The sequence below is a fragment of the Protopterus annectens genome, chromosome 11.part0 (genome assembly GCF_019279795.1).
Source record: "Protopterus annectens isolate FY-2018-M chromosome 11.part0, PAN1.0, whole genome shotgun sequence".
Classification (NCBI taxonomy): domain Eukaryota; kingdom Metazoa; phylum Chordata; order Ceratodontiformes; family Protopteridae; genus Protopterus; species Protopterus annectens.
The window spans coordinates 1,135,335,461-1,135,349,839 of record NC_056745.1 but is presented as its reverse complement, the minus strand read 5'-3'; the positions used below and the strand labels follow the sequence as shown (position 1 = coordinate 1,135,349,839).

Here is a 14,379-nt window from a genome sequence, read left to right as displayed (position 1 = left end):
AAACAGAAAGAACAATAAAATACCTCAAGTTAAAATATTTTGAAAGAAATAAACTCTTAATTTCTAAAAACTATTTCACAAAAATCACATAAAATTTTAATTATCTAACCTGAATGTGATTTAATACAGGCAAGACAAAATCACATTCAAGACAAAAAAAGTTTTCTTCAGCACAACATGGTGAATGAGAGCAGGTACACTATTAACAGCAATAAATGTACATAAGTATGGGTTTGGTCTTGGCTCCCCAAATGTAGTGAGAATTAAATACAGTAGCCAGAGACAAAAAAAAAACTTGAGCTGTTAAAGGACTTCAGTGATAAAACACAAACGGGATCTAAACATTTACACATAAAAATTATGCATTGTCAATAATCTTGGTAGAAGGGAGAAACAGCATATTTAAATTTTTAATAATATAACAAAGTTTTATTCTGCAGGGAGACAAGCCCAACCCTGCAACTCCCCTCTGCTCATAAACACACATCTTGCTGACTTAACTGGGCTCATCACTCCCAGGGTGTAAGACTTCATAGGCAAGTGCACACCAACCTCCAAAGTTATATGACTTTGGAGTTGGAATAATTACTGGATGGGAGTGCAGGCACTATGTCGAGAGGTACAAGGGGCTTCCCTCTGAAAAAGTATTTTTTTAATTTATAGCCTAACCTCTACAGTTTTTTTGACTTGGAAATTATATTTTTTTAGCATTACAGCATTCCAGTCTTGAGAAAGTGCATTTCATACCCATAAAAGATAAGTGCAGGGAACCTAATAAATGCATTACAAACACTGGAGTTAATGCATGATCAGTTACTGGTAGGCAAACATCATGAAATACCTAGCTAAGAAATTTAGTACACAAGCGCTAGGACTGCTTTGCTGAATTTTACAAATGGGAGAGTCAGCATAACCTTCAAATGTTATGTAAACTTTTTATTGTGACAAAGAGCTGATGCTAGAAAGGTTGTTGCCTTACTCCATATCCACATTTGCTCCTCAGAATTGAAGACTATAAAGGAAAAAAGAAAAAATACTCAGAGTCGAGGACCAAAGAAATCTTTAGCAAATACATATTGTGCACATAATCATTGCTAAACTGTAGCAAAGACTTACTAAGCAGATTTACAGTTCAGGACCACAGACGGAGGGGGGGGGGGGGGAGGAAAAAAACCCTCAGAGATGACAAAAAAAAAATCTTCAGCAAAGACCTGACAAACTGTAGCAAAGAGTTATTGTGTAGCTGTATAACAACAATCCCAGACTGCCTAATGGTAGATGAGCAAACAAGCTAGTGACTGCTAAATGCTTACTCACAATGCTTTCAGAGAATGCTTGTCACCTCTTAAAACACTGACCATGCCTCCTGAAAAAGCTTGCACCTGGGGGCTACTAGCTTCTTCCTACCTCTTACTCAAATAGAAATGCAAGCATAATCAAGTCATTGTAAATGAGAGGAGAGGCGACTATCTAGAGAAATAAAAGCAGCTCCTGCATTTCAGAAGTACATTACATGAAATGGCATTGATGTGCGTTTAGGACAATACTGAAAACTACAAAAATACCATCCTGGGAAGCTAAAATGCAACATCTGCTTTTATTTATGCAGCAATACAATTTCACAATAAATTTTCAACCTTCTTAATGTGACTCCATATCACAAACGGGAGATCAGAATATATACATTTTCAACTGTAAAACATATTTGACAGTGGAACTACAAAATCACATTTCAGGATAGATTTACCCAAAAGCGGTGCAGATGCATGAGATGGGACAGCCAAGGAGCAATACTACAAAAGTGGGGCAAACGATTCATAAAAAATGGAAAGTTTCTTCATTAAAAGACAATTTCACCCACTAATATAAGTAATCGTATTCCAGAGTTATTTTTTTCTCCCTTCAATATCACCTACCTATATAGTTTAGTGGCCAGAAACCCTTCAGTGGTTTCCAGTTTCATTTCCACTTTTTCTTGCTCCAGATTATGAAGGTATCAACATTTTTGTTGTTCAAATCTCACACTGTTTCAAGAAAACAATGCAAATTTTGTCTGTATGAAATAGGCAAGACCAAACAAGCTATTGTTTGTAGTTCTCACTGTTAATCACAACCCATAATTTTATAACCTGAGGTTGTGTTATGGTGTCCCATCCCCAGGTTATGCAAAATGGTACAAACCACCTAACAGCTGAAGTGAATTCTTGGAAATCTTTCTACGAAAAAGAAAATTAGTAAATATTCTCATTTTTAGCCATTGAAGTATTGCCACTACTCATGTACCTGAGGAACATTAAGCACAATATCAAAATTACAAACAGCTTTGTTATGCATTAGTAACTCACTTAAGTGACAGCTGTGAGTTATGTAAAAATATGTACAACTGCTAGACATGTTACAAACTTTTATATCTACTAAAACTGAAAAGAGTCTGGATTTTTAAGGACTACAGCTTTTAACACTTATAGAATCCTACTGATCACCTTTTTAATTTTGTAAAAAAATTAAAAATGACAATGACAGTTTTTAGAAGCTCAGAGTAAGCACAGATCAGAGTACTTCATTGAGGAAGTACTGACATTGCTGTGGGAAAGCAGCACAGAAGCCAGAGACTCACGCTGCTCTTAGTGTAATAAACGGAAAAAGAAACAAATGTATCATGCATGGGTTACAACCAAAATAATAATAATAATAATTATCTATTATGCCTGGTTGAGTTACATTACTAAGGACCCATAGTGAAACCTAGGAAGAGGATTCGGAGACTGAAAAACAATATTACATCAGCATAAAAATTTGTTATGATAACCATTTTGGGGTATAAGACATTAAAAGATAACAGGAAACACTTTAAAGAGATTCCATTGCATTAGTGTTGGAGCTAGGCTTAACTACAAATCATCTGTGATCAACCATCATATATACAATCACATATTTGCAATCTGTCTAATTTTATTTAAAGATTGTGCTTGATGATAAAGAATTCACTTTCCAATAACATTTGCCAGTGTTGTAGACAATATGTTTATGCAGGCTGGTTGTGTGTACAGTGGGACTAACCCTCCTACAAAACCTCTAAGAGTGAAACAGTGAGCTTCAGTTAAAACTCCATGATTACACTTTAGTTGTGCTGCCTATTAATGCAAAACAGAACATACATACATGATGATTTTTTTTTTGCTTCAGTCTGAACTTTTTCTTAGGGTCCAGTGACTCCTGGAACACATGGTCCCATTTCCAAAGATATTTGCTGTTACAGTCCAAACATTAAATTGCAAAACCCCAAGCAGATACGTTAGAGGGTGGAGTTCAGTTGTGTCATATATGGAACTAGTGATGGCATAAAGGTACTGAAGAACACACTAATTTAAATTAAAAAGACCACCAATCAATAGTTTATCGTCAAGCCATTAGACTCCTGCACTCTTCAGACTTACGTTGCAGAAGGCAGTGGAGTAGACTTCACTCACAAAAAATGCAATGTGGCAAGGGGAAATTATATTTAAAAGAGAACAATAGGCATCTCTGCAAGGTTACTAGACTGGTGTCAGGGAGAGAGAAAAAAGCTGCTGCTGGTATGCCATTTCAGTACATTTAAGTATTTCAAAGACCTCAACTATGAAATAACACTACGCTACTTGGAAAAACAAAGTGAAAATACTTTTGCAATTCACTGCAAAATATGTGGAGAAATATATCCACAGAAACCCTAAAAATGTTCTAGCCACTGACAGCCATATGTTTATCACAACAGGGTCACTTACACAGTGGCCACTCATCCCAGGATAAAGGCACAAGAAATACAACCATACAAGTGTATTTCTACCCCAATACACAGCATCAGAGGTAGTAAAAACAAAATTATTACCATAATGAGACAAATACAAGCCAGTTATCGGGCTGTTCTGTATACTTTTCTAAGTCAAATGTGCTAAGCCAACAGAAAAGATCATCAGGGTAACCATTTGAGGATTAAAATTATTCAGTGTTATCTGAAATATGATATACATGAAATACAACTCCGCACTCTCCAACCTAACATACAGAAACATTCATTCACGCTCTTGTGTGCATTTGTAACAGTCCTACAAACAGCACAGAGCAAAACTGTGGAAGATGTCATTCCTTTATAGTTATAAATAATACTTTTTTTTATATAAATTAAGAATTCTTCACAGTGATGAAAACACCGTGGTCCATAGAGTCCATCTTTAATGTCCACATTTTTCTAAAATGATGTCCATCTCCCAGGCTCAGGAACAGCACGGATTATCTATAACCAACATTACATCTATGCCATAAACCTCCACCAAGTCCATAAGAAAGTTGCGATCCCACTGTGGGTCAAGTCCCATACTTCTGACATGGTCTGCAGTCAATGTTTTGTCCTGACTGGCAGATACTTCGAGCAGTGTCTGGAAAAGGCGGTTATTAAGTTCCATAAAAAACCTAAGAGCAAAGAAAAGCAGTTAACCTTTCAACTCATATATGCCTTACAAAACAGGGAAAAACAAAGTCGAGGAGTTCAAAATAATGGTTGTTTATAGAAAGATTTTAGAAGTTCCTACATTAAAGCATTACTTTTGCAATGTAATTTAAACAATATAAAAATATTTACTTACAAGCAAGACAGCAAATGCACAGGTCTAACATCAGGAGCCTTCCACAAGTTCATCCTATTCTTCCATTCCATTTCGGCAATTTTATTACTTATAAGCCCCCATGCCAAGGGATATATATACTTACTTCCTACATTACCAAAGGTTGCAACATCAGTGCAATGTGCTAGGTAAGTACACTTGGCTTTGACACATCAAGTTCTTTTTTTATTTTTCTTTTTTTGCTAATACAATTAGGATCTCAATTCTCATTTAACTTCTTAGAAAACTTTTTTTTCATTTGGTGCCTGAAATGTTCAAAGTTTTCATGGGTCATACACAACAAAGTAAAACTTGGACTGGAACTGTCTCTACTGGCTCTGGAAGAAGCATAATTTGAAATGCTTCCATATAAGATAAAAATTTAATCTGGTCACCCACAGACATTGGAAGAAGAAAATTCTCGCCTACCTTGCTACTAGAAAGATGGCGTGGTTGAAGGCATTCAGTTTGAGGATCAACATTAGAGTCCTGTGTACAGTCCGAGATCTCTGCTACAACAATGTCAGAAAGCCAGAGAATACATCACTTGCCTTAGTCAATATTTTTATGTGGAGTTTCTTTTGCTATAATTGGTGTTGCTAAGTTTATATTGGGTACTCTTCTAATATATTAAAACTTTCACTGTCAACATTTAAATTTTCAATTGCTGTTTTCATTTAGCTGTTTTTCTGTAAAGGATTTACTTGCAATAACCATGCACTACTTCCATTGCTCTTTTATGTAGTTCTATTTCAGTGGATTTTCTTTACTGGTTGCTATATATGTAAACCAAGATTTACTATATTTTGATTGAACAGTACCTGACAGAAAATTAAATGTTTGAAAGAATTTCACTGAAGACTAATTGACTGAAAGTCAATCTGACTGAAAAGGAATTGACAAGACCCATTTCACTGAATCACAAATCATGAAAATATTCAACCTAAGAAAATGCAACATGAAATAGTGTCTTTGCAGGGGACAAGCCCCCTGCACTCCCCATGTGGGGGGTTTTGCCCCCACACCCCATTAATTATGTATAATAACTCCATAACTGCACAACCACTTGAGAAATTCAAAAACACCTCACACCCTGAATCAGTGCTTGTGCACCAACACTGACTCATTGCGGATGCTTTTTTTCTTTTCTCAAGTGGTTGCGCTGCTGTGGAGTTATATATAATTAAGCAGGGTATGGGGGCCCAAGCCCCACCACATGGGTGGGTGAAGGGGCTTGCCCCCTCCTGCAAAATACTTTATGTTGTATTTTCTTATGTTGAATATTTTCAGTGATTTGTGATTCAGTGAAATGGGCTTCAGTCAAATGGGTTTTCAGTCAAAATGGATTCAGACCAGTTAGCTTTTAGTCAAACTGGCTTTCAGTCAAATTCTTTCAAACATTTAATTTTCAGTCACGTGCTGTTCAATCAAATGATAGCAAACCATAAGACAATTAACATATCTGAAAGTAGGCTACTTTTATGAGGGATACCTCCTGTGCTTACTCCGCCCTTTTGTTCCTCCTTGGATCCCTCAGTTGCTATATAAAAATTTTCAGGGCTCCTATGTTATGCATTCTGTGTGGGGAGCCTGATCCTGGCTAAAGTTGCTTTTTGCTACCCAGGGATCAAACAATGGCTACCATGCTTGTATATGATTTGTAGAGAGCCATAACTGTACCACTGGCTAATAAGCTAGGATGTGTAGTTCACTGATCCGGGTCTATATTAGATAAACAAATGCTTAAAATGTCGAATACGGTATTAGTGACAGCTTTTAAGCGAACGTTTGTTTAAGAGAAAAATGAAATAGTTGAAAATTATATGATTGAAAAACATTGTTTGGCCAACACCTTTCCCCTAGTGCCATATGTAATTCGTATGTGCTATTGACTTAATCCACAAGTGAAATGCATAACCTATATTGACTGTGACTATCCAACTATTTACAGTGAACTATGCATTCAATAACTAATTCTGTTCTAATTAAATAAACACACCCTAGTGAATCCTGATAGTGAAACATGTTCTCTATTTTACACCTTAGAAGCATTGCAACCGCCTGTAGAAATTAATCTGTAGTGTATTCAGCTTTGTTTAGCAAAACTTGTTTGTAGCCTTTCATGTCTCAGAACAGTCTTCCTTTTTTGGGTGAAGGGGGACATGCAGAGTTTAATCTTAACCTGGTTTAATTAACTTTATTTTGTTCCCTAACTAAAACTGACAGCACAGAAAGAATATCACAGATACGTCATCCTAATAGACAACAAATCCTTCTGTGCCATCCTTCAACATGGTTTTGAGTTCGAGGTAAAGAAAGTTTATTTAACTCTGATACATTCCAAAACTTGACAGGCAATATAGCAGGAAATCTGGAAGAAGATGTCAACCATGTTTGTTGTTTACGTATACATCCTAAAACGTATATATCTGAAAAATAAGATGGCAATTCTTTTCCTTCACTTGGAAACACTTTTGACAATCCCATAAATGCAGGTACAACTTCATCTTCGCTGAGGAAAGACAAAGCGATTAGTTTCTTAACTGGCATTTGAAAACTCACTGATTTCCCGTACAAACTAGTTAAACTTAGTGTTTGTAATTTCCTCCAAATGGCTTGTGCAAAGTTAAATAGACAACCTTTGGAAGTTGCATATGGAAAGTTTGTCTTAACACTACGTATTGCTGCCATTTCAAAGTCTGAGAGAATTAACTTAACTGTCACATGTAAATCAGCATCAGACAAAAGATTGGAAAGACACTCCCACATGAAGTTATAAAACTTGTAAGACTTTTTAGTCATTAAACAGAAAACTAGTGGAACACACTTTGCATTACCACCTACTGATGGAATCTGTGTATGCAATCTACAAATATACTGTCTACAAAGACAACCCTTTGTAAGAAATACACCATCCATTAACTATATTTGGGACATACTCAAGTCATGTAAGTTTTGTATGGTAGAAAATACAAGTATAAAAAATTTTAGACAAAAGTAGCCAACAAACTCCGGGAGGCACCAAATAAAAAAGACTGAAACCGTTTATTATTTATGAAGCGCTTTTCGTTGCCGTACGACGGCAACTTCAGCAGATGATTACAAACAAATTTCCTTCCAAATTTAAATAGTAAACCAAGTCACATGATTAACTATCAGCTGTTTTAAAACGTCACAAATCATTCAAAAAATATATAACAAATGTAAAGAATTTTTTCTTTTACATATTGACTTAGACTTAAACAAGTACAGGTACACTGATCAAAACAACACTGATACCTATCTAAATTCCCGCATCCTTTCCACCACTATGAATGGTGAAAATGTTAAAATGTTAACCAAACTGATCTCTCATTGTGAACATCTATGTATATAATCTTATAAATTGTATACATTACTCCGCATCTTTTTATTGGAGTATTTATAACTACTTCTGTATGCAATTCCTTGTTTAAAAGACTATGTATATAACTTTGTATGTTGCATACTCCTACCTTCCTTCATCTTACTGTTGTAGTATTTATAAATAACCCCCTTTAATTTCAAGTTACCTATTTAAAACATCACACACTGTACACTCTTTCTCAGATGTTAACCATTATATGGTGTCTTGTCCAAATGTATATTGTATTATACAAAAATGTGTTGTACAAAAAATATTGTGTTGTACAAACAGTATTGTATTATACAAAAAATATAGTATTATACAAAAATATTGTATTATACAAAAATACCACCATTCAACAAGTCAAGAACATTATAACCTATCTTTTTAAACTTCTGAGTTTAAATAAACAAGCTATGTTGCAGGTGTCATTAAGCCCCAGGCTTGAAAATGCATTAAACCTAATTTGCCATGCTAGTTCTCGTTCCTCTAATAATAAGTTAAAGGACCACCTCTAAAATCAATGTTTACTTGGTCGATTGCTTTAAATAAAAACTTGTGGCTTTCATTCAATACTGAATGTCTTGCTAAAGGGTTGTCACTTTTATTTGTCTCTATGGCATAGGTATGTTCATATACTCTGTCACGGAGCCTATGCTCAGTCTTCCCTACATAGAAGGCTGGACAAAATAGGCACCTAGCAACATATACAACTTGTTTGGAGTTGCAATGAAATTTGTGTTTCAACCTATATTTACTCTCATTAATACAGAATGTTTCACCCACATCCATGAATTTGCACATTCTACAACAACCACATGTAAACATACCTATCTGTTTAAACATGTTGTTCCCTTCCTATCAAGAAGGTTCTTAAGGTTGAAACCTTTTCTAAACACCAGTTTAGGGAGTTTCCCAAGTTTGTTAATCAGAAGTTTATCATTAGTTATAAACTCCCAGTTTTTATACAGGATAAATCTAACTGTATCACTATCCCTACTGAAAGTAGTAATAAAACTGATCTTAAGGTTGCTGTCCCTTTCTTTGACAGATGGTTGTTCTATAATTAGGTCCCGATTAACTATGGACTCCAATTCAAGTCCATGATCGACATTATTATATAATATTCTTCCCCTTAAAATAGGCACAATCGAGCCAATTTGTCTCTTGCATGTAACCTCAGCAACTAAGGTCTGCACTAGACAAGAAGGGTATACCCACTGTTGGAACATGTTACTCAACAGCTCTTGTCACTAAAGTCAGAATCTAATGTAACCATCTTAGCAGCTCTAATAAGCTGATCCTTCACTATAGAGCGTTTTTGATAAAAGGGGTGACAGCTCAAATAGTGAAGGAAAGAGTTACAGTATGTGTCTTTCCTATAAACTCTTGACACATATCTGTTGTTAACAATATCTTTGGACAATTTAATGTCCAAATATTCTATACTCACTTTGTTAAAGTTAGATGTGAACCTAAAAAACTCTGTAGTAGAGTTTAAATACGTGACAAAAGTCTGAGCCTGGATATTACTACAAACTCAGACTTTCTTAGATATAAATATGACTATGAAAGATGTTTTAAGAATATTGATCAATTGCTAGAAAGACTAAAGTCTAATTAACATAAAAAATTAACAGAGATATGACAGCTTATGACAATACTGGGAAAAAGAATTCATTTTTAAGAACACCCACCACAGGATGAACCTCATTTTCTACACACGCTTTTTGGATGACATTTTTGTTATCTTTCATGGGAATGAACATCAGGCTCAGACTTTCGTCACGTATTTAAACTCTACTACAGAGTTTTTTAGGTTCACAGCTAACTTTAACAAAGCGAGCATAGGCTATTTGGACATTAAATTGTCCAAAGATATTGTTAACAACAGATATGTGTCAAGAGTTTATAGGAAAGACACTCTTTCCTTCACTATTCGAGCTGTCACCCCTTTTATCAAAAACGCTCTATAGTGATGGGTCAGCTTATTAGAGCTGCTAAGATGGTTACATTAGAGTCTGACTTTAGTAACAAATGTGAGCTGTTGAGTAATATGTTCCAACAGCAGGGATACCCTTCTTGTCTAGTGCAGACCTTAGTTGCTGAGGTTACATACAAGAAACCAATTGGCTTGATTGTGCCTATTTTAAGGGGAAAAATATTATATAATAATGTCGATCATGGACTTGAATTGGAGTCCAGAGTTAATCGGGACCTAATTATAGAACAACCATCTGTCAAAGAAAGGGATAGCAACCTTAAGATCAGTTTTATTACTACTTTCAGTAGGGATAGTGATACAGTTAGACTTATCCTGTACAAAAACTGGGAGTTTATAACAACATGTTTAAACAAACAGATAGGTATGTTTACATGTGGTTGTTGTAGAATGTGCAAATTCATGGATGTGGGTGAAACATTCTGTATTAACGGGAGTAAATATATGTTGAAACACAAATTTCATTGCAACTCCAAACAAGTTTATGTTGCTAGGTGCCTATTTTGTCCAGCCTTCTATATAGGGAAGACTGAGCGTAGGCTCCATGACAGAGTATATGAACATACCTATGCCATAGAGACAAATAAAAGTGACAACCCTTTAGCAAGACATTCAGTATTGAATGAAAGCCACAAGTTTTTATTTAAAGCAATCGACCAAGTAAACATTGATTTTAGAGGTGGTCCTTTAACTTATTATTAGAGGAACGAGAACTAGCATGGCAAATTAGGTTTAATGCATTTTCAAGCCAGGGGCTTAATGACCCCTGCAACATAGCTTGTTTATTACAACTCAGACGTTTAAAAAGATAGGTTATAATGTTCTTGACTTGTTGAATGGTGGTATTTTTGTATAATACAATATTTTTGTATAATACTATATTTTTTGTATAATACAATACTGTTTGTACAACACAATATTTTTGTACAACATAATATTTTTGTATAATACAATATACATTTGGACAAGACACCATATAATGGTCAACATCTGAGAAAGAGTGTACAGTGTGTGATGTTTTAAATAGGTAACTTGAAATTAAAGGGAGTTATTTGTAAATACTACAACAGTAAGATGAAGGAAGGTAGGAGTATGCAACATACAAAGTTATATACATAGTCTTTTAAACAAGGAATTGCATACAGAAGTAGTTATAAATACTCCAATAAAAAGATGCGGAGTAATGTATACAATTTATAAGATTATATACACAGATGTTCACAATGTGAGATCAGTTTGGTTAACATTTTAACATTTTCACCGTTCATAGTGGTGGAAAGGATGCGGGAATTTAGATAGGTATCAGTGTTGTTTTGATCAATGTGTCTGTACTTGTTTAAGTCTAAGTCAATATGTAAAAGAAAAAATTCTTTACATTTGTTATATATTTTTTGAATGATCTGTGACGCTGATAGTTAATCATGTGACTTGGTTTACTATTTAAATTTGGAAGGAAATTTGTTTGTAATCATCTGATGAAGTTGCCATCATGCGGCAACGAAAAGCACTTCATAAATAATAAACGGTTTCAGTCTTTTTTTATTTGGTGCCTCCCAGAATTTGTTGGATACTTTTACTAGAATTTTTTATACAAGTTACGTTTTTTACTCCAGAAAATACAAGTACATGGATATTACTGTGTATGTCAACCATCCGTTTTTGTACAAAACTGCCTTCTCTTAAATTACAACTATTAGGATTCAGTTTCTAAACTTGTTGACAGAGGAGTGTAATTTACTATATTCCTTCATTGAACCTTATTCACTTGCTGTAACATGATGATCTGCTATGCAGACAAACTGTACATTCTGCAGATGTCCTTGCAATAATGTCATCGACAACTAATGCACGCGTGTCCCTACATATATGAGCAGGCTGTTTTAACTTATCACATGCAACATACTTCTCTACTTCACTTGCATCTGATGCATGATGATACGGAGAACATTTCATTAATAGTTCACCATACATTTCCCGTTATTGCTCGACCCTTACAATGCTCTTTTAGTTTAAACCTGCAGCACCAATACTTTCTGTCTTTAATGACGTTCTCTAAATTATACAAATACCAGTCTATGTGTAGCATATCCTTTCCTTTCTGAGATTTAACAGTGTGGTAGTATTCTCCCACAACTCCAGGGGAAAGCTGTGTTGTGTTTGCCATGGTGTAAAATAAAGCATGTGCATCACAATTGATGTAGTAACTGACTGTTTTATAGCACTGATTACTAACTAGACATTACGATTTAAACATTCAGTTGTTTTAAGCATATTACATTTAGTATACGTAACAGTTTACGTACATTAGTTTATCGTACTTCTTATACAACACAACTTAAAGAATTAGTTATATTTACAGTACTGTGATAAAGCTGTAGATAGCGTAAACGTGTTAACGTCAGACGTTACTTTGCTCAGAGTTGGCCGACTATGACTTTTCGAAACTCTACATTTAGACATTATCAGCCTTCGCTAAAGTGTACATTCGCTTTAAAGCTGTTGATAATACCGTACTCGACATTTTAAGTGTTTATCTAATATAGACCCCACTGATCCCACTGTCACTTCTGTCTGCAACAAAACAGGCACTATTACCAACTTGTTGTGCAAGAATGACTTTGTATTCCTGACTGGCACCCAACCCTATTCTAGCTCTGAGCCTCACGTGAAAGCCTTAGTGCTTTGAAGTTATTCAGCTGTCTAAATGTGACACTGTAGGGAGAACAGTGGCTCTACTTCAAAATAGGACTGAATCTGGTCCATATTCCATTCAGAACTACCAACATCTTTGTCCATGTCATGAAAGCAATTTCTAGGTTTCTTTGCTTTTGCCCTTCATGTGGTAACATGAAGGACTTCTTGTAGGAGTTCATGTTCCTCCTTATTACATCCATGTCAGTACAACCTAACTGGATAGTTTCTGATTTCAACATCTGGACCAAATGATAATTTCACTGTCTTTACAAAGGATTTTGCATCATTTCAGGTTGCAACCACTACTATTCATAAGTACAGCCACTCACCGAACTTAGGTGTTTTAACATGGGGTGGTCATGTTGGGCTTAGGGTTGGAACCAATATCTTGTTCTCAGTACCAGTTGGTCTGGGTATATCTCAAACTTCATTGTACTACTTCTCTGAAATGTGAGCTAATCAAGTACAGGAATTTATCTAACATCAACAATATGGTGCTCTTTCCTGTTCTCAACCAGCTTCTCTCTGCCTGTACTGTGGATGATTTGCAGCTACTGAGTGTAGTAACTCCATGATTATGACTCTACAGTTATCCATGTATGTGTACCCTCAGTCCCTACCTCCATCAGGAGCTACATTATGACTCTCCTCCTAGCCCTGTCAGGAGCCACTGTATGACTATGCTCTCACCTCCATCAGGAGCCACTGTATGACTTTGCTAGCCATGCTATGATATTGCCATACCTCTTTCAAGAGCCATGCTATGATACTGCCCCACCTCTTCCAAGAGCCATAGTATGACTCTGTCCCTGGCACTCATGTCCCTTATGGAGACAAGTAACTTATAAATGCCTGGCCATCAACCAGCCATGGTACGACTTTGCTGCCATCTTGGTCAGAAGCCATGGTATGACTCTGCCACCATCTCAGCAACCATGGTACAACTGTGCTGCCATAGCAGTCAGGAGCCATGGTATGACTTTGCCACCATCTCAGTCAGAAGGCGTGGTATGACTCTGCCACCATCTCAGTCAGGAGTCATGATACGACTCTGCCACCATCTCAGTCAGGAGCCATGGTACAGCTCAGCACCATCTCATGACTCTGCCCCTGTACGCGTTAGAAGTCATGGTATGACTCTGCACCAACCTCTGTCAGATGCCATGGTATGAATCTGTCCCGACCTCTGTCAGATGCCATGGTATGAATCTGCCCCTACCTCTGTCAGATGGCATGGTATGAATCTGCCCCTACCTCTGTCAGGAGCCATGGTATGACTCTGACCCCATCTCTGTCAAAAGCCATGTGGTATGACTGCCCCTACATTTGTCAGAAGCCTTGATGCAACTCTGCACTCCATATGATCTACACAGCAGGGTAAATACTGAATCACCTATGAAGAGGTGCTCACCTTTGCATGGATAAACTGGCAAGGGGGCTACATTATTCCAGCTACCAGTTGGAGATTTCCAAACAGAAATTTGGCTATTTCTCTTGGAAGATCTCTGCTGTGAGGAATCGACCAAATAATCACTTGTGTTTGATAGCAAGACTGCAATCAGCAGCTTGTTTAATCATTTATAAAAGGTCTTTACTAAACACAACTTTGAACTAGCTGTTCAATCCTTTACAGACACAGTGGACTCTATTAGGCAGGA

The 14,379-nt window shown here is 36.1% G+C and overlaps 1 protein-coding gene across 2 annotated transcripts in view; it reads right to left on the bottom strand.

Moving 5' to 3' along the window:
* Window positions 1–1,572: 1,572 nt before the first annotated feature.
* DENND11 (DENN domain containing 11) overlaps window positions 1,573–14,379 on the bottom strand; it is an 893,160-nt gene continuing 880,353 nt past the window's right edge. The window contains exon 9 of one of the 2 annotated variants that reach the window (XM_044088490.1): window positions 1,573–4,449. In XM_044088490.1, coding sequence (XP_043944425.1) covers window positions 4,254–4,449 — 196 coding nt within the window. In that variant the 3' untranslated portion in view covers window positions 1,573–4,253. The remainder of the gene's footprint in view (window positions 4,450–14,379) is intronic. The other variant, XM_044088491.1, reaches the window with a different exon arrangement.